Source organism: Engraulis encrasicolus, chromosome 21, assembly GCF_034702125.1.
Source record: "Engraulis encrasicolus isolate BLACKSEA-1 chromosome 21, IST_EnEncr_1.0, whole genome shotgun sequence".
Taxonomy (NCBI): domain Eukaryota; kingdom Metazoa; phylum Chordata; class Actinopteri; order Clupeiformes; family Engraulidae; genus Engraulis; species Engraulis encrasicolus.
Genome location: NC_085877.1, coordinates 33,037,100 through 33,057,978, shown reverse-complemented (window position 1 = coordinate 33,057,978; position 20,879 = coordinate 33,037,100). Strand labels below are relative to the sequence as shown.

At 44.3% G+C, this 20,879-nt stretch overlaps 1 protein-coding gene across 1 annotated transcript; it reads left to right on the top strand.

Annotated features, from left to right (window-relative positions):
• The first annotated feature begins 859 nt into the window (after positions 1 to 859).
• On the top strand, positions 860 to 20,223 carry LOC134437153 (CTD nuclear envelope phosphatase 1A). Its single transcript, XM_063186616.1, has 8 exons — positions 860 to 1,614; positions 7,424 to 7,490; positions 10,564 to 10,682; positions 13,411 to 13,482; positions 15,196 to 15,312; positions 15,589 to 15,700; positions 16,904 to 16,988; positions 18,468 to 20,223. Exons 1-8 carry the CDS (start codon positions 1,510 to 1,512, stop codon positions 18,526 to 18,528), a joined length of 738 nt encoding a protein of 245 aa, XP_063042686.1. The 5' UTR covers positions 860 to 1,509; the 3' UTR covers positions 18,529 to 20,223.
• The last annotated feature ends 656 nt before the right edge of the window (positions 20,224 to 20,879 follow it).

Genomic DNA, 20,879 nt, shown 5'->3' with positions numbered 1-20,879 from the left:
TAATGTCTGTGGCCCACCTCTGACCCAATAAACAATACAACTCAAATAGATCATCAACAGCAACACATACACACACACACACACACACACATACAATTTAGATTTTTAGAAAATTATTTCAAGGCTCACTTGGAATGCCTTCAGGACTCACTGTTTCAGAATCACTGGCCTATTCTGGTAATTTAGGCCCATTAAGTTTCTGATCTGCCCTGCTCCAGGGTCAGACAGCTGTGGCTGTGCCAGTTGGCAGCAATAAGTTGGTACTTGGTAGATTGACCTACATCAATTTGTGCTGAAATGAAACAAATCTCTCACCATAATCGCAAACCTCTCCATTGTTCTCTGATACTGGGTCAAAGAGAGTGAACACAGATTCGTGATTCATAAAATAAGCGACTTTGCAATGCAGTAGGCCTAGAGGGCGTAGGTTCTAGACTGAAATGCGACTCTGTTGCATCCGATTCCTAAAATCAGTGTCAAGTGCTACTTGGCATGTTCACCTTGGTTGTCCCCAAGGACCAGCATAGCCCAAGTGCGACTCTTGTTACCAATGTAGGCCGATCAAGCCACAGAGGAGTCCCAAACTATCAACTAATGCTGCGCAGAAATGTTGGGAAAGTTTAGGTTTAGGGTGGCAGAAAATAAATGTTTCCTTTCAACTTGTTGTCATTTCTACATTCAATTCTATCCATGTCTGAGCAATTCTAATTTTAGAATGTTTGTATAGTTCACATTTAGGCAGTCATTTTTCACCACTAAATGAACGGTCTAGAATATGGAGAATATGCGAGCGCAGCGCTAATGACTTTAAGAACATGCCCAACTCGAGCCACGCAGGTTCGCTTCGGGTTGAGAGGACTTCTACCCACGGAAGTGACGGTGAGGTGGCGATGGCGGCTTGCTGTTCGATTTCGGATTTGCTCTGAACTACAGGGGGTTTTATGGTGACTGACTTTTGCCGGCGCTTCACCAAATAGTTGCACAGCGGTCAAAACAAGTAGGAGAAGACCCATCCCGAATGCGACGCCGAAATAGCCTAACCTTGCTTTTATAATTAACGAAGGTTTGAATACAACAAGCCGGAACAGTGCATTAGCTTGCTGGCTCTCAAACTAGCCTGCTAGTAAACGTTAGCGAGGTACTTGGTTGGAAGTAGCTGTCTACCGTGGCGTTAGCTGGCTAGCTCGGCACAGCTAGCAGTTGTCGTCAACAGTACATTTTTGTGGACCTGCTTTGCTTCTTTTTAAATGATGGCTGGTGTGTATAGTATTTGGGCAAATGTTAGACTTCTTTAACATTTTATTGGAGTGCCAAGCAGACGTACGGAGGCACTCATTCCTCCAGTCTTCTGAATTGAATTTTAAGGACCAGCTGAGACGGACTCTTCAAGACGATTTGTTTTTTAAGTAGCCGACTCCGTGGAGTCGAAAGGGAAGAGGTCTGAACTGAGGAAAAAACATCCACTTGGACTTGTTTCGTGGCTGCTGGACTGTGTCGCGGAGTGTCAACATGCTGAAGACTCGCCAATGGCTACTTGGGGTCCGCACATTTCTGAGCGTGACGTCCAGAATATGGGGCTTTTTCATGTACATTCTCAGGAAGCATCTACGGACGGTAAGTGTGTGAGCCTATATTCCTCCATTCACTTTTCAAGATTGATCGTAGAAAGTGCCAAAGTGGCACCAACTGGAGAGAAGTTGTGGTGGGTCATCGCAACCAGTGGTGCTGTGTTGGGGACTCAAGACCTGCGCTAGTTATGGTCACTCAGTCTCAAGTAGAGATTTAATGACCTAGTTCTAGTGATAACCTAGCTTACTCATCGACAAGGAGGGAATATCAATGCTAGAATAACACACCGGTGTCCTTTACAACAATCGCATTTAAGTTATATTGTAATGGTGCACGTGCTTGGTCAGCCACGGAGGTGCACGTTCAGATCATTTGAACTGAGTCAGTCGAGTTGGCAGATATGTAGCGGTAGCCTATAATTGCACTCAATCACAAAGTGAAACCAAAAGGCAGTGTGAATGTGCGAACGTTTTTCTTATTTTAAACAGGAAAACCCGGCTGCTTTCCCCGCTTTTCCTCCGTCCAAACATTCTGCTTCAAAGTTTTGACCAGTTTTACAGATGTGTTGATGGCACGACTACGCTTGCAGGTGGCAGTGTGTATATATATGATAATACGTGAGATATAATCGGGTGGGGACCGCAAGTCCGGGAGTGATAGAAACACCGGGGACCGCACGTCCGGGAGCGAACTCCGTTGGGAGTCCCAGTCTGAATGCCCGCTTGCAGCATGCTGAACAAAGCGTGACTCTGCTTTGGACGAGGTGCATCCTGAAATTTGGAGACGTTATTTCTGACTATTTTCAAACCTAACCTTAACCTCAACCCCCCAGGATGCTTTGAGGTCATGATTTGACCCGGTTGACTGGTCAGAATCAGCTTTGGTGCAACAAGTGCATCGTGAAACGCTCATGCACACAGCTCTGCTGTTTGTAAACATTTGGGACTTGTTCCTTAAAAGCATTGGAATAAGTCACATTTGCTATCACACTGACCTCTCACTGACATATTTTGTGTGACCGTTGTCATGTCGCCAGACTAGTGTCTGTCCTGGGTAGACTGACTCAGTCAAGCGCAAGGTGCAATCCAAGTTTGGTGGTGTTTTTTTTTTCTTCCCCTGGAGGATTATGGCTACACAGACATCAGGCTCTACAGCAAGCATGTGTCTATTAGGTCTGTAACAACCAAGCAGACAAACTAGGCAATTGCTAGGGGGGCCCAACTGAAAGTCCCCCCTTCCTTGCAATGACTGCTGTAAGTTAGTTTGAGTACAGGTACATGAACAATTGCACATTTTGGGGAGGGCCCCCTCGAGGGCGAGATTTCCACATCATCATCAACATTACATGTCTCTCTTCAGTCACTGAACTTAAGGAGGTGCAGCAGCTTTGTAAATTTAGTGACCGAAAAGTGCAACATAATGATGCTGCTATGGAAATCTTGCTCTCGTCTCGATGAAGCCCTCCCCAATAGTTTGAGGACACAAAAAGGGCTCAGAGTCCCTCTTTGCCTAGGCCTCCCCGAAATACCTTGAAATGGCCCTGTCTGTCTACTACGCTGACGCGCTCAAACGCCTCCATGCCTCAGTAGAGTTCCTATACCTAACAGTAAACCCAAACACAGCTGCCCCTCGCCGGGAGAACAGTGGACATGTGTCCTAGCCTGTTTCACACAGGCTTTTGTGAAGGTAGTGTTGCGTGAAATCGGTCTCTTTCCAACAGTAGCCCACACATGTGTTGGGTTATGTCATGGAGTGTGTGTGTGTGTGTGTGTGTGTGTGTGTGTGTGTGTGTGTGTGTGTGTGTGTGTGTGTGTGTGTGTGTGTGTGTGTGTGGTGTTACATTGTTGTATTTAAGTAGTTGCTTGAGAAAAGTGGGCTAAACACTACAGATTAATCCCAATTCAAAGTTTTCCCAAGTTTTCCCTATCTCACTACTACTGCTTCATTACGGTGTAGATTTTGAGACGGGCATGCCATGGGCACCTCATAAATGCCATCATCCTACCTTGTGCCCCTTTAATTGCTAAATGACAAGTTTGTCCATGAAATAAGGGGTGTCCTGTCGTCATCCAATCTAGTGTTGAACATGACCCCTGACAGCCTTGGACTGGGCCTCAGGTCAAGTGCATGTGATTGCACCATCATGTTTATGTATCACCGGCAATCGGCCTGTGGCACACAAATCACCCTAAAGCAACAGGCACAAATCTTTTGAAGTTCTGACAATTTCATTGTATTTTAGAGGAGTACTATAGTACAAGTTGACACATTCCCCCCACCAACAACCTCTGAAGTCAACAAGTACCTGCTAGCGGTACCTCGTAATCTCTGGTGTGCATTGCATTGACTTCCTCCTCCAAAAACATTGTTCTTTCCCCCATGTTTGTGTGCTACTGACTGCGAACCAAGACTTCTTTTCAATTTTTTATTTTTTTTGGTCTTTTTCGTCTTTATTTGAAAGGACGGTGTGAGAGTTGGACAGGAAGCAAATTGAGAGAGAGATGGGGAGGGGTTGGCAAAGGACCCGGGCCGGGAATGGAACCCAGGTCAGCTGCATGTCAGGCGAGTGCCCTACTGGTTGGCCACGGCAGGCCCGAACGAAGACTTTTTTACAGTGCGATATCGGTTCAACGTCAAAATTCCCCTTTAAGCCTCCTCCCAAATTTCCAAGTTTGTGAAATGGGGACATAATAAAGTTTCAGTGAGAAAGGTATTCAGAAACCAGGTTGACGGAGAAATGGTGGCCTATATGTGAACTATGGCATCATTTTGTCAGCCATTGACAAACATTTCCAGGTTTTTATAATAGAAGTTTCTTTTGTAAACTAGCAAAATACTGACACAGGTCCCCTGGGCACCAGGGCACCAATTAACTGTTTAGGCTACTTGATTCGCCTTTTCCACATTTTTACGATGCCCCTGTTCAAACTGTCAGATTGATGTACAACATTTGGACTGGTCTAAAAGACGAGTTGCATGCCAGGCAGCTCTTAGTTAACACCCACCCCTTGGTGTGAAGGGCTGGCGTGTCTCTCGCTCTCGCTCTCTCTCTCTCTCTCTCTCTCTCTCTCTCTCTCTCTCTCTCTCTCTCTCTCTCTCTCGCCATTGCCTCCTTAATAGCTCAGGACAAGGTCCTCCGGACCTACACTCAGCAGCTGATCAGATCAGGGCAGAGGACACTGTGCGGGATACTTGCATGTGTGCAGCTTTTGTTGAGCATGTGCTGTGTGTGTCTGTGTCCTTCTCACACACACCATCGCCTACTGTGAACTATACAGGGAACCCCTCGTCTGATCAGATCAGAACAGCAAGCGGCGATGCAAATGTGTGCAGCTTATGTTGAGCATGTACTGTAGTGACAGGACTCCTCCGAGACTAATGGTTCAAACCCACAACCTCCCTTCCATAGCATTTTGGGATGGGACCACCGATTATGAAATTGCTGAGGTGAAGGTCCAGGATGATGGCTCAGTGTCTATAGCATATTTATGAGTCTTCAGGGGGGGTGTTAACTAACACTCTACCACTGAACTCTTTTAGTTGACATCCATTGCACAGGGCCCATTTCAATATCTTACCTTCCCACCTCTCCTTGTGCTTATGGGCTCTCAATGAGAGGCAAGACGTCATTGACATTGATAATTGATCTGGGAATTAGAATGGGAGAGCCATTGTGTGTGCGACCTCGACTCTCCAGTGAGGAGTGTTGCAGCCAGGTTCGAATCCCACCCTTCCACTCCCTACCCCACTCCATGGCTGAGGGGCCCTTGAACATGGCACATAACCCCACACACTTCTCCAGGGACTGTAACCTCCAGGGACTGTAACCTCCAGGGACTGTAACCAATACCCTGTAACATAACTTCAGTGGCTTTGGACAAAAGCGTCAGCTAAGTGTAATGTAATGTAGTGCTGCGTGTCGTAGGCCTGTGTTTTCCTCTGGAGTGAGACTCCTCATACTGGGCCCCAAAGAGAAGAGGCTGACTGAGACAAAGTCACCCTGGCCAGCAAAGAGCTTCCCTTTTCCGCTCCACAACTAGCCCACCCCTCCACACACACACACACACACACACACACCACCCTCCCGTCCCATTGACACTCCTGGACAGCTGGGCTCGCTAAAAATAGAGAAAGAGCGAGAGACACACACAGAGGGAGGGAGAGAGAGAGAGAGAGAGATGGAGAGGGATTGCAGACGGCAAGTAGGGTCTGGTGTGAGTGTGTGAGTGTGAGAGGGAGTGAGTGAGTGAGTGGTGGTCATTTGTTGAAGACTGGAGAGCCTCAGCCTCAAGGACTTGTGCTGACCTGTCTGTTTAAGTTAGGCCTACCCTAGAAGCAGGCATTGATCAAGGCAGCAAATCTGCCCTACAAAGGCAACGTGCAGTAACTACGCCAACATTGAAACTGAGGAAAAGGCCTCCTAAGTATTGGTATTAGGTTGGATATTGCAGTTACTGAACATTTCACATAGTGGTTGTTATGCTGTAAGTTGTGGTCATGAGGGAGAGGTTCCCCGGCCCGGGTCATTTCCCCGATCCTTCCCCGTCTCTCTCTCTCCCTTCTTGTTTCCTATCATCTCCTTGCCTGATTGTCATCGACTTTCAAACCTCTTCGAGAATTGGTCTGACCAAGAGCATAACAATTAACATTTCCCACATGGCATGGTTGACAAGCCTCCCTTGGTTTGCAAATGCTTGTTTGCTTCCTGACAAAGTGGGAGGAGTTCCCGGTTTTTTTTTCGGGAGCTCCAAAAGTACGTGCATTGCTCTTGACCTGACTAGTAGCAACGCTGAAGGTGTTGTGTCACTAGGCGGGCACAGCCTGGCTAGATGGCCCTGACTCATGAAGGATTTCCCATCCTTGGATCCTGCACCACATTTTAATGGGTCGCATGCAGGGTTTCTCCCAGCACTTTATTGCCACGGCGGCGCCGGCCACCTTGACAAAAAACACCTACCACCATGACTAGGTCCCCTGAAGAGATAAAGATTTCATGTTGTGAATGTAATTTCTTAAGTTGCTTAAACAAAAAATATATTCTTTTAACGCCCCACCGCGTTGACTATCAAAAATTCTGCGGGAAACACTGGTATGGATCTTGATCAGTGTTTGGGCCGCAAATGTTCATGCCGTCCCGATTCAAACAAATGCCAGACATTTTTTATTTTTATTTTAAAAATATTCAAACAAGTGTTTTTTTTCCCTCTAAGTCTGACCATCAGTTGGTTTAGGATGAAAAGTTTTTGCATACAGATTCACAGACTTCTCTCCTCTCCTTGCTGCTCTCGGTCTATGCCAGCATGACAAGCATGGAACAATTTTTTGGAGGTCCAGACTGACAAATTCTTGATGGTCCAATGGCTTTTAAACAGACATAAATAAATAGAAAAAAAGAAACCCAAAAATGAAAGTGGTGCCCAGTCTTACTTACTGAAAGCATCCACCACACATTCTCTCTCTCTCTCTCTCTATCTCTCTCTCTCTCTCTCTCTGTCTATCTCTCTCTCTCTCTCTGTCTATCTGTCTCTCTCTCCCTCTCCCTCTCTCTCCCTCCCTCTCTCTCTCTCACACACATACACACAGACTTCAGCTCTGTGTCCCATGTCCTTGCCATCCACAGGAGAAGGAGAGGGCCTGAGGCATTCAGAAGAACTCAGGGGGATATGGCGGACTGCATTTAGAAATTAGTTTCTCATTTTTTTGCGCTCTTTTTATGTCACCAATTTAAATATAGTCTCAGTTAGGATAACTTATATTATTTTGGTAGTGTGTGCATTTGAGTGACTGTAAGATTGGAAGAGAATTTTGCTGTTCTGATGTTCTTCCTGTTGTGTTTTTGCGTTTGTTTCATCAGATAATCCAGTATCAGACGGTGCGCTACGACACTTTACCGTTGTCGCCCATCTCCAGAAACAGACTCAGTGAGTATCACCCACCCCCCTACCCCTCTTTTCTATCTTACTTGTTTTCGTATGTTTATCTTTTTTCTGACACTTTCCTCTCCCTTTTACTCAGCTTTTGTCAGTCGTTTTCATTTTTGCTGGGGTGCGCAAGTTTCTTCAGACTTCAGATAACACTTTAATGGCCTCTTGAAAGGCTTAATTTATCATTTATTTATGATATCATTAATTCATTATATATTCATGATATCATTAATTATCATTAATTTATCAATTATATAATTTAGAACAACAAACATTTGTAAATGAGTAAGACACAGTGGAATGGGAATCGCCACTCTTGAGACTGCTGTGGCTGTGCTTTGTCTGAGTAGAGTAGAGTATCATTTATTGATCCCGAGGGAAATTAAGGTGTCAAGTAGCATACATACAAATACATACATACATAAATACAGAAGAAGACACAAGGACATTAGCACATTACACAAAACATTGCACATATATTCACAAAAATTCACCACACATATGTGCTAGCATTGAATTTCTTACTCATTTGCAAGCATTTGTAAATGTTTTGTTGATAATTCGTAGACTTTTTGCATTTAGTGTTTATAAAACAATTTATTCTAAAATGTTGCCAACCTTGCTTGGCGTACATGAGATTGTAGACACCGTGGTATGGCACACACACCCCTGCATCAACCCCTGCCTTGCAACAGGTGTCTGGACGGGACACAAATAAATAAACAGGCGTACACACATGCCTAACGAGGACGACTCACACACACTCCTAAGTCAACAATGTCAGCAAAGTGAAAACACACACACACACACACACACACACACACACACACACACACACACACACTAGTGACCAGCGAACATAGTGGTGCCTTCCTTTTTTTAGACGTGCAACATTGTAGCGCAGTGCCACATGGGCTACGCTGTACTGCAAGTGTTGGGAGGCAGAATTGAGTTGGCACATTGCCTTAGCACACACTGTCCGAGCAACTAAACTGCCGACAACTCTATCAGCGTAGGAGTAGGTGAGTGGCGTAGAATTTGAAGCGACATATTCATGCAGATACTTCTTCGTTCATACAGGTCATGTTATACAGAGAGGTCAAGTTGAAAGCATATGGGGGTTATTCCAACAACATGGTTAAGTGACAAAACTGGCTAAGTTACTTGACATGAAGTGCGCAGCCGTGGCCTAATGGTCAGGGAGGTAGTTTAAGAGTCAGGTTGGTTGCAGGTTCAAATCCCACCCTGACCTCTCCCTACACCTACATCCATGGCTGAAGTGCCTTTGAGCAAGGCATCTAACCACACATTTCTCCAGGGACTGTAGGTTAAACAACACTGTGTAAATAAGTTGCTTTGGATAAAAGCGTCGGCTGAGTTTAATGTAATGGCTTAATACAGTTAAAATCGTTGGCCAGGGTTTATAAAGGTGGTAAAGTGTCTTATTTTTCATGTTAAGCGTTGTCTTGCTCTTAGACAAGTTAAAAGAGGGAGTATGTAGCTAAGCTGGTGAAAGTCAATGGATCACTGTAGCATGTAGCATGCTACACGGATGCATTGACTTTCACTGGCTTAGCGACATGCTCCCTCTTTTAACTTGTCTTAATGCAAGACAACGCTTAATATGAAAAATAAGACACTTTATCACCTTTATAAACCCTGGCCAACGATTTTACCTGTATTAAGCCCCAAAATAGTGGCATACCCCTTTAAGAAAATGGCGTCAGTAGTAGGGCTCTTGTATTAGCCGATTTACCTCTGCATTCAGGTGCATTCAGGTTCATTCAACTTCACCTGGCTAGCTACTGATTGAATCACCTTCTTGGAGTTCCCCCCTCTCGTCCTCATTTTGGGGCCTGAAAATGTTTCATCCCCTATCCAAAGAGCTTTGTCAGTTACGGTTTGACCCCTTGCATTAGTTACACGTATATCTCTGGACACGGGAGGCGTGTCTGTAAATGACACCCGTGCTTTGATATAGAACGAGAAATCTTGAAAACTGGAAAAGACGTGCTCACACTAGCGCCTGTTACGTGTTGTTCAGAGCTTTTTTTAAAAAAAAAAGAAAACTTGGTGCTGAATACCACACAGAGTAATAGATGAACTGAAGAAGTAGAGGACAGCACTTCAAACCTTTGCTCATTGATACGCCCAAGGACATTCTTGACCTTCTTCAGTGTGCAATGGAAAGCAAAAATCTGAAGAGTGCTGTCTTTTTTACTTCGTCAACGGATAAAGAGCAAAATGTTTTCAAGCGCAGTTGCTTGCAAACAAGAACTCCATTGGGCACAAGACGATGAAGTGTGGCGGAGGGAGGATCAGCTCAGCTCTGCAATTGTACACGAGCCTGCTGAATGAGCCCACTGACGCTGTGGTCGTCTGAGTGTTTCTGCCTACAGACAGACAGACAGACAGACAGACAGACACACAGACACAGACACAGACACAGACACAGACACAGACACAGACACAGACACAGACACACAGACACACAGACAGACACACAGACACACACACACACACACACACACACACACACACACACACACACACACACACACACACACAGAGCCTGATTGTGATGACAAATGTCTGTTGTGTGGAGTCTTAATGATGTATGTGAACGCAGATGTTAACGCGCCTTAGCTGGCGTTAATACGCGTAACTCATGTCGACTATGTAAGACGTAATTAAATTGTTTGGTCAATTCTCATTTCTTGAGCACTCCACAACAGTGTAAGTATGTATGGTTTTTTTCAGTGTTTTGAGGTGTGTGCGCGCGTGTTTCACACACACTTTTGTTAGTATCATTTTGTGTGTGTAAAATAGCTGTGCATGCCATGTGCTGTTAAACTGAAACTGACTGGTCTGTCTGTCTGTCTGTCTGTCTCTCTGCCTCTGCCTGTCTGTCTCTCTCGGTCTCTGCCTCTCTGCCTGTGTCTCTGCCTCTCTCTCTCTCTCTCTCTCTCTCTCTCTCTCTCTCTCTCTCTCTCTGCCTCCATTACCCTCTCTGCCTGTCTGCCTGTCTGCCTGCCCATCTGTCTCTCTCTCTGCCTCTGTGTGTGTCCAGACGCGGTGAAGCGGAAGGTCCTGGTTCTGGATCTGGATGAGACCCTCATCCACTCGCACCACGACGGAGTGCTCAGACCCACAGTGCGGCCGGGGACCCCGCCAGACTTCATCCTCAAGGTGTGCTACACGGCAGCCACACGGGTGCTAGCAACACACACACACACACACACACACACACACACAGAGCAATGGAACACACATAGAGCAATGGAACACACATCCCCTCTGTGGTACTGGAACACACACACACACACACACACACACACAGAGAGAGAGCAATGGAACACACATAGAGCAATGGAACACACATCCTCTCTGGTACTGGAACACGCTCGCACTCGCTTGTGCATGCACACACACACACACACACACACAAAGTGCGTTCCAATATGCGACTTTGCGTCCTCCACTTCTGCTTGTGGCCTCGTACCAGGAAGTAATACGTCGTGATGACATCACTGACAACAGCATTATATTTCAATATCTCGCGAATACTCAATTTTAATATCACTCTCTTATTTGCAATTGGGATGGTGAATGAAAAACAGTCCCCCAAAAGTTGTTGTGGCTACACTGACAGCTGGGAAACTTTGTTGTTTCCTCTACGGAGGAGGTAGCCTGGTTCCTACCAGACCTCCGTGTGTGTGCTCTGGAAAGCTGTGCGGAACTACAGGTCGGGCAAGAGCCAGGCAACGGAGGAGGGCCCAGGAGGCCACAAGCACAAGTGGAGGACGCAAGGTCGCATATTGGAATCTACACACACACACACACAGGAAGCAAAAAAAGACACCTCATCAATCACTCTGGGCGTGCGGTTCATCTGTGCCTTGACAGAAAAATGCCCCATCTTCCTCGTTCAGTAGCCAAGCTCAGTCGGGTAGGCCACGTTGGCTTAGTTCACATTGTTTACTATAGTGACTGGTCATCACCATGGGGCTCACAAACATACAAGCCTTAGGATGACAATACTTACTTAAATACCATACTAAAATGAATAGCAAGGTATAGTGTGTAGTATGTTTATTTATTGTTTGTAGGGGTCATGACTGAGGACATTTCTTTGCACTATCAATATCCGTTAATCATGTTTAATATCATGAAATACAAATATAATCATGCATCAGATTGGTGGAAGTACATTCTGTATGCCACATACTTGTTATACATGGTTGTGCGTGTGTGCATGTGTGTGTGCGGTGTGTTGATGCTTAGCTACAGCACAGTGCACGTTATTAGAAGCGCATCACCATGGCACTGACCATGGCACTGATACTCCATATGTTGCACTGCCACGCCACTGGTGTATATATTCCTCCTGGCCTGGCCTGGCCTGTTCAGCATTTGTGATGAGCCACTTAGTAAACAGGCCACATGTCTCGCAGAACGACACCGAGAAAATCACAGATAATGTTTTCATTTTCCTTTTCATTTATTTTTTTTGTGACCCAATGGGCTGTACACTTTCAATGAGAAGCGTAGTTGCAATACCTATTCTGGCCACAGTCTTACACAGTGCTAGCATTACGTCTTTTTTATGGGCAACAGAAACTTTCAGAGCTGTAAGAGATGAACACATTAAAAAGGCCACTCGTTCATTAGATACGTTTATTACTAGATTTCCATCTGTAAGGTGTCATTGTGAAGCTCTGTCCAGTGACCGAGCCTTCCATGTTGCTGCTCCTATTCTTTGGAACAATCTGCCCGACCACATCCAGAATGCCCCTTCACTGGCCATGTTTAAGCAACACCTTAAAACACATCTCTTCCTGGAGGCTTATGGCTGCTAGTTCCATAAGCGCTTTCACTCACATGCATTCACACACACGCTCACGCACTGACGTGCACACACACTCACACTTTCCTACACGATACTCTGTGAAGCGACCTTGGGTGTTTTGAAAGGCGCTATATAAAACGAAAGTATTATTATTATTATTATCAATAAAATCTCCATTATTGGCCTTGCCGCGGCCTAACGTTAGGGCACTAGGTTACTACGCCGGCGACCCGGGTTCGATTCGGGTTCGGGTCATTTGCCGATCCCTCCCCGTCTCTCTCTCCCTTTTCTATTCGTTTCCGGTCTCTCCTCCACTGTCCTATCTAAAAAATAAGGCAAAAAAGCCCCAAAAAATATATTTAACAAATATTTGATTACCTCAATATGCCCCCTGGTGTACTTGCAGTCTGTTTTCTCGTGGCTGGCCACATTTTTTTCGCACTGCCCTTGCTTTCCACTCACGCCTTGCTCCAAGACATTGTGTCAAAGATCAAGTTGAGATGGCCTTTGAATTCCTTATCTGTTTCCCTGCCAGAGTTGTCCCTGCATGGAGAGACACGTGAAGACACACACACACACACACACACACACACACACACACACACACACACACACACACACACACACACACACACACACACACACACGCAAACCTTTCTCAGTCTTGCGCGCGCACGCACACACACACGCAAACCTTTCTCTGTCTTGCGCGCGCACGCACACACACACATGCAAACACATACAATTGTACATTGTAGAAAGCGCACACAGCATTGGTTCTGAATTTCCACCCTCTGCTGCGTCAGCATGAACAGACTTGCAAAACCCACCGAGATCTTATCAATATGTGTCTGAAGTTACTCTCTTTCCTGTCGCCCACGCACATATTTTTTTCACTGACGTACACATGCACATGCATGTGATGCATGTACACATACACAAGTAGGCATTACTATTCATCCACTAGAATTCAGGAATTTCAACGCAGACATAAAATATGCTAAAATAAATAACGTCATTAAAATAAATAACAATATCATGTTTTTTTTCTTTCTTTGACTTTTTCAGGTAGTAATCGATAAACACCCAGTCCGGTTCTTTGTACATAAAAGACCACACGTCGACTTCTTTTTAGAAGTGGTAAGTAGAATTCTGATGTTTCAGACAGTGGCCAAGATTATGAAGTTTGCCGAATTGTTGGTTAACTATGTTGAGGTGTTATTGTTTGTTTATTAAAGGTACAGTATGTAATAAATGTAATAGTTTACCTACAGAATTCATGCTGCTTTTTCACGAATGTTGTGTTTTCGTGGGTATTTTCCACCACCATCAATTTCTAAGTATTCATTCATTCTGTGTCCGCCATTTAGAAGTTCCAGTACTTACTGTACTTTGGTCAGACTAGTAAATATTGGTCTATTACTTAGAAAATATTAATGAATTAAATAAAATAATGGATTTGAGAATGGGAAGTATAGTTGCAATGAGCAGCATAGTTACAATGCTTAGTCTGGCCACAATCCTACATACCCTACCTTTGGTAAAATTGATATTGTCTATTGTTTGTCTGACTTAGGTTAACATTTCTTCCGCTTTTGTATGTGATGTATGCTCATTTATTAGTGGATCTGTGTTTGAAAATCTCATAGCTGGTGACGGATCACTTTGAAATGTCCTGTGCAACAAGTCTATTCATTTGGGCAAAATGTAATAACAGCGTTGTCTACCCGTTCTGTGCCTGTTCAAACAAAAATCGTTCACGGTCACACGGCAGACCTTCAGAGTCTCTGAGATCAAAAGGCGAGAAAAGGGCATGCCTCTGACTTTCTCAATAGACGTTGGCATAATAAAAGCACTGTGTAATTGTTATTCTGGAGTTTTTTACTCTGGAGAAGGCACAGATGCATCAAAACGTCGGGCCACCCAAAAACTTCTACCAACAAAAATGCTGCTCCAGTCACCCGTGGCTTGAGTCGATGAGAAGTAGCCCAGTTTGTCTTGATTCTGTCGTCCTCAACCATGGGCAGCACACTCAGACTGAAGCGCAGGCATCCTTCTCCACAGTGCAATTGATGTGATGAATAACACCTGACTAGTAATCTCCTAATCACTTTTATCACCTATGGGCGAACCTGATGAAGCAATTACAAAACACGTTGTTCACTTAATAAACTACCAGCAAAGAGTGTGTGGTGATTTATCCTCCTTTTACTTGGATTACTTTGACCGCAAATCATAAGCACCTAGGGATGCAAAGGATTAATCGATTAATTGCGATTAATGTGAAGAGTGTGTGTGAAGAGGGGTGTGAATAGGGGGAATATTTAGATCACCTTTGGATTAAATAATTGAAACAGGATTAATTTAAATGTGGTATTTTCTCTCAATTTTTTATTAAATGTTTTAGATTTAGTAGTTTTTTTTTTTCGAGAAATATTGAGATTTCGGGGGGGGGGGAAACGCTGCATATCAATTTTTGCACAGGGGCTCTGCTTTGAGTACTGACTACCGTAATAACCTTCACTTGAAGGACAACACCGGAGCAGCACAGATGTATTTCTTTGTGTTTTTTATTCAAGTGCACAACATGACTAACGTTTCGATGGTTAGACCATCTTCATCAGAGTCCATAGTGATGGACTCTGATGAAGATGGTCTAACCATCGAAACGTTAGTCATGTTGGGCACTTGAATAAAAAACACAAAGAAATACATCTGTGCTGCTCCGGTGTTGTCCTTCAAGTGAAGATTTCCTGCCTCTCTCCCGTCGATGCACCAGATGATAAAGCAGAAGCGCGAGGAACTACCCTTTTGTTACCGTAATAACCTCTTAATGTTTGGTTGTGTTTGCAGGTCAGTCAGTGGTATGAGCTGGTGGTGTTTACTGCCAGTATGGAGATCTACGGCTCTGCCGTGGCAGACAAGCTGGATAACAACAGAGGGATCCTGAAGCGGCGATACTATAGACAGGTACCCCAGTGTTTAGGTGTCTTTACATCACAGGTGTCTTTACATCATCTAATGAGAATCATAAAATGATGATGTAGACAGGCTTCTCTTCCTCAAAAAAAGAATGATGAAATAATAATTTGCTCTTTCATCGCTGTCAGTTAGTTTTTTAAACCCACCAATGCCTAAAAATGACTGGATGATCATATGTGTGCAGGTATTTTGGACCGATGAGTTGATAACAACAGGTTTTGCGTGTGTGTGTGTGTGTTCTCTCTCCTCCCTCCCCTTCATCAGCATTGCACGCTGGATTTAGGTAGTTACGTAAAAGACCTTGCTGTGGTCCACGATGACCTGTCCAGTGTAGTCATCCTGGACAACTCGCCAGGCGCCTACCGCAGCCATCCAGGTACTGCAGAAGCAGACACAGACACACACACACACACACACACACACACACACACACACACACACACACACACACACACACACACACACACAGACACACACACACAGACACAGACACACACACACACACACACACACACACACACACACACACACACACACACACACACACACACACACACAGACACACACACACACACACACACACACATACACACACACACGTGTGTGTACAAACACCAACGCTCTTTATCTCTTGTCATACACGTGCAAGCACACACACACAAACTAATACTGATATATTCTCTCTCTGTCTCTCTCTCTCTCTCTCTCTCTCTCTCTCTCTCTCTCTCTCTCTCTCTCTCTCTCTCTCTCTCTCCCCTGATTATCTCTTGTGTCGTTTCTGCCTCGTAAACATTTACCCAGTAGTTGGTAATTATTGACAAAGGCCAGCAGAGTCACTGGCTCGGTCAAACCAGTTGTGCCACTCCACCGTTTTGTGTATGGTGTGTGTTTCCCAACACATTTGGCCATGACATAACTTCCAGCCCTTAAAACTCACTCACTCACACTCACACACACACACACACACACACACACACACACACACACACACACACACACACACACACACACACACACACACACACACACACACACACACACACACACACACACACACACACACACACACAGCAATGGAACACACATAGAGCAATAGAACACACATCCTCTCTGGTACTGGAACACACACACACACACACACACACACACACACGGTGCATTCCAATATGTGACCTTGCGCCGCTCTCATGAAGTCCAAGTCCCCCCGTTGCGTCAGACTAACTAATAAACATGAGCCAGCATTTGGGGGCACCACAATTTTTTCCCTCTTCTCTTAACCTTTAAGAGTGTGGGTTTTTGAATATTTTATAAAAAGATTGTAAAATGCCATATTTTATTGAATGGCACCCAGAATTCTATAGAACTTTCACTGCCCGAATATTCCCGTCGGTACACTCTTACAGGTTTTACACAATGGTATTAGAGAAATTGCTTAATTATTTAGCTAGCTTGTGCTTTGCATGCTGTGTTGCAAAATTCATGGCCTACAGTTGAGCGGAAGGGATTACCTTCCACCTTCTTATTGTGTGTGTGTGTGTGCGTGTGTGTGTGTGCGCGCGCGTGTGTTTTTGTTTTTCAGACAATGCAATACCAATAAAGTCGTGGTTCAGCGACCCAAGCGATACTGCACTTCTAAACCTGCTGCCTATGCTAGATGCACTAAGGTGAGCCTCAACATCTGACTGTTGTGGAATTTTATGAAAGGCCTGTGACTCAAGTGTTGACCGTCTGTCCAAATGTTTAGACACTGTTAAAGGTGTTAAAGTTAAAGGTGCAATGTGTACATTTTTTATTGGTTTATTTCCAGCATTTATGCTGCCCATTCTCAAATGTTACCTTTTTTTGACGAATACTTACCACCACCATCAAATTCTAAGTATTCATTATGACTGGGAAAATTACGTACACTTTCCATGCTTGAGAAGGGGGATCGTCTCCATGTCCGCCATTTTGAATTTCCAGTATTAAAATGTTTAGCTGCAAAACGTACCGTCCTTTCGGCACACTAGTAAATAGTAGTTTATTAACGAGTAAATATTCATGAAAAGATCAAATCTGGCACTAGGCAGCACAGTTTCGATGAGATACATCGTTGTAATAGCTATCGGTACTCTGACCACCATCCTACAGTGGACCTGTAAAGAGCTGCATGCCAATCAATGACCATTGGTAGCCTGGGCTCTTGTGACACTCCACATGTGGCAACCAAGTCAGTCTGGCCAACAGGGTTCCCACGGGTCATGGAATTTCTGGAATATCATGGATTTTCATAAAAGTTTTTCCAGTCATGGAATTTTACCATTTTGCATGCACAGTCATGGAATATCATGGAATTTTCTTAGCAGTTGTGTAAAAGCAGAAACTTTTTTGTTTGGTGTGTAACATTGTTTCACTGATTATACTACAAAGCTTCACCAGTTTCATGCTGTAATGTGCAACATTCTAGAATGCAATGAGCCCACTGAAGTCTGGCGGTGGCTCGACGTCGGCTCTAGGGATGAAGATAATCTTCAATTTTCACACTTTTTTTTTACGGAAGTGGTCATGGAAATTCTGCTTTTTGGGTCTGGAAAGTCATGGAAAATCATGGAATTTTATATCTGAATTAGAGTGGGAACCCTGGGCCAAGTTTGTATCTACCTTGTAATCAAGTTCAAATCAGGACCCCGTTTCTCGAAAGCATTGCTGCTAACCAGTTAGCAGCTTACTAGGTTTCCAATGAGAAATAGCAGTTCAACCAAGTAAGTTGCTAACTTGGTTGACAACGATGTCGTTGAGAAACGCTATGAGACGGCTATAAGACAAAGACACACTAGCTCTGTCACTGGCCCCACTTGTAGTAAAGTCAGTGGAGAAAGCGCTGTGATTTGTGATTTGGTCAGATTAAATCCGTGGAAGAACTTCAGTCACAATAGCCAGGCCAGGCCATTGGTGATAGTTAATTTATCATGATCGTTTAGTCAAGATTAATAATGGTTGTTGTGGTTGTTATTGTTTCATATCTTAATATATACTATTAACAGTATACAACTCATTGGTTGTGTAGTATTATAGTATTAATACATAATAATGCATGTATAGTCATTATGATAATGATCATTATACTGTGTCAAATTACTAAGACGTGTGTTCCTGTGTGGCAGATTCACGGCGGACGTCCGGTCGGTCCTCAGTCGAAACCTCCACCAGCATCGGCTGTGGTGATGGCGCAGCTGGCAAGGGGAGAGGGCTGGTGGCATCTGCTCTACTCACAGCCGCCCTCCCTGCCCAGTGCCCAGCTCATCACACCCCATCCTGCCTAACTGATGCCTCTTTGCCTCTCTCTCTTCTCTCTCTCTTCTCTCTCTCTTCTCTCTCTCTCTCTCTGTATCTCTCTACATCTCTATCTATCTCTCACATACTGCTGACCTCGTCCTGGAGCGACACACATGCTCAGAGGGGTCACAGACAGAGAGACAGACAATTCAGATGGACACATAACGCAGGGTTGGATGGGGACTGACCGGGCCGAGCGAAACCTTGGAATACTTCTTCTTTTAGTTTCGTTTTCTTTGTTTATCCCAATTTTACTCTCCTTTTTTTCGTTTGAGTCCCCAGCCTTACAGTTGTGTGTGTGTGTGGAGAAAAGGGTGCTCACCTTGAGCATACATCTGCTTTGTGTGTGTGTGTGTGTGTGTGTGTGTGTGTGTGTGTGTGTGTGTGTGTGTGTGTTTGCGTTTGTTTGTTTTGTGTGTGTGTGTATGTGTGCGTGCATGTGTGCCTGCGCATGCATAGGCGTGCTTTCGTGTGCGTGTGTGTGTGCATGTGTGTGCGTGCGTGAGTGTGTATGTTTTATTGTTCTGCAAGGCGGTGTGTGTGAGTGCTGAGGAACAAGAGGACAGTTCTTATTATTACGCATTGCAAGTTTTGTTTTTCTGCCCCCCTTCCTCTCCACGCCCAATTTTTTTTGTCAGGTTTGTTGAGCTAGCTCTGAATGCCACCAAGAACATCAGTATCTTTTTGGACGAACGGACTAAAAACTGCAGACCCCTGTCTGTAGTGCTGACCACAAGCCTTTTGAATTTGTATGCCTCTTGCTTCTAAGGACACCAGTTCACTATTGTACTGGTTAAAATTAAGGGTTTTGTTTTTCAGGTGGAAGTTGTGGGACTTTTAAAAATTTGAGGTACTTTTATGGTGAAAAAAAAAAAGATAACGTATTACAAGGAATGTATGTGATGTAGATATTGACTGCTGTACACATGGGGCAATCGTGAGAACTGAAAATTGAGACTTGTCATTTTGTTTTGTTTTTTAAAGAAAAAAATCTGTGAAATGTAATTCCACATGATTGGTATCACTCACTTTACATCCATCCTGCGTAGTCTTGGACATCGACTCTAGTCTTGACTGAGTTGACGCATTTTTTGAGAACACCAAAAGGACAACAAAAAATGGCAAGGGACGAGGAAAAGGATGCTGAACCTGTTTATGGATGCCTTGCTTTGTTTTTTGTTTTGTTTTTGTTTTAATTTTGGATTTCGTTTTTCCACCCTCTTTATCCTTATGGACGAGAACAGGGTTGTCCCAGACCTATCCGATGGGAAGACCCATGCTCCCCCCTTCATGTTTCATAACAACGTAACTTGAATTCATGGAACTTGCACTTCGTTGATTGAACTGATGACTGAGCAACAGCTACCCAGAGTCCATCCTTAATTTTCATGTTTTATGTTTTTTTTTGTGTTTTTTTGTTTTGTTTTTTAAACGGCAATTTTTGAAAACCCTCCCCTTTTGCACCTGTCTGTGTGGTCCAGACAGGGCGGCAGTTGAACCATTGTAGTCTGGGTGCTCAAGGCAGCTCGCTCAGGCTCAGTACCCGGTTCTGTGCGTGATACTAATAAAACACGTCAGTATCAAGATGTAGTGGCGTTGTTAATTATTATTTTTCATTACTACTACTACTACTACTAACCCCATATCATTGCCTATATACCAAGCTTTTATTTTATTTTATTTTATTTTTTAAAGGAGGGTCTACCCAGGCTCAACACACTCTGGAGCACACCAAAGTTATAAAGAATTATCCATGGCTCTGGACTGGTAGGCTGATTATCATCAACTTTCAAATCTCTTCGAGACTTGGTCTGACCAAGAGCATAACAATTAACATTTCCCAAACGGCCTCCCTTGGTTTGCCAATGATTGTTTGCTTCCCAACACAGTGAGAGGAGTTCCCGATTTTACGGGAACTCAGAAAGTTGGTTGCATTGCTCTTGACCTGACTGGTAGCAACGCTGAAGCTGTTGCATCAATAGGAGGGCACGGCCTGGCTACTGGACTGGAGCACACAAGTTTAGTCTGCCATCTGCTGGCAATGTTGAGATTGCACCCCACACGTTTGGCGAGAAGGAAATACTAATAGAAAATCACTCAGTTAAAAAAAAAAAAACTGTGTGTGTGTCTGAATTGCCTATTGCATTGGTGGGCAACTTGTGTGAACTTCTATTGAACTTTTATGTGTGAACTGGGCAATTTTCAAGATGTGAAGGGACATATTTTTCATCGCCACCATT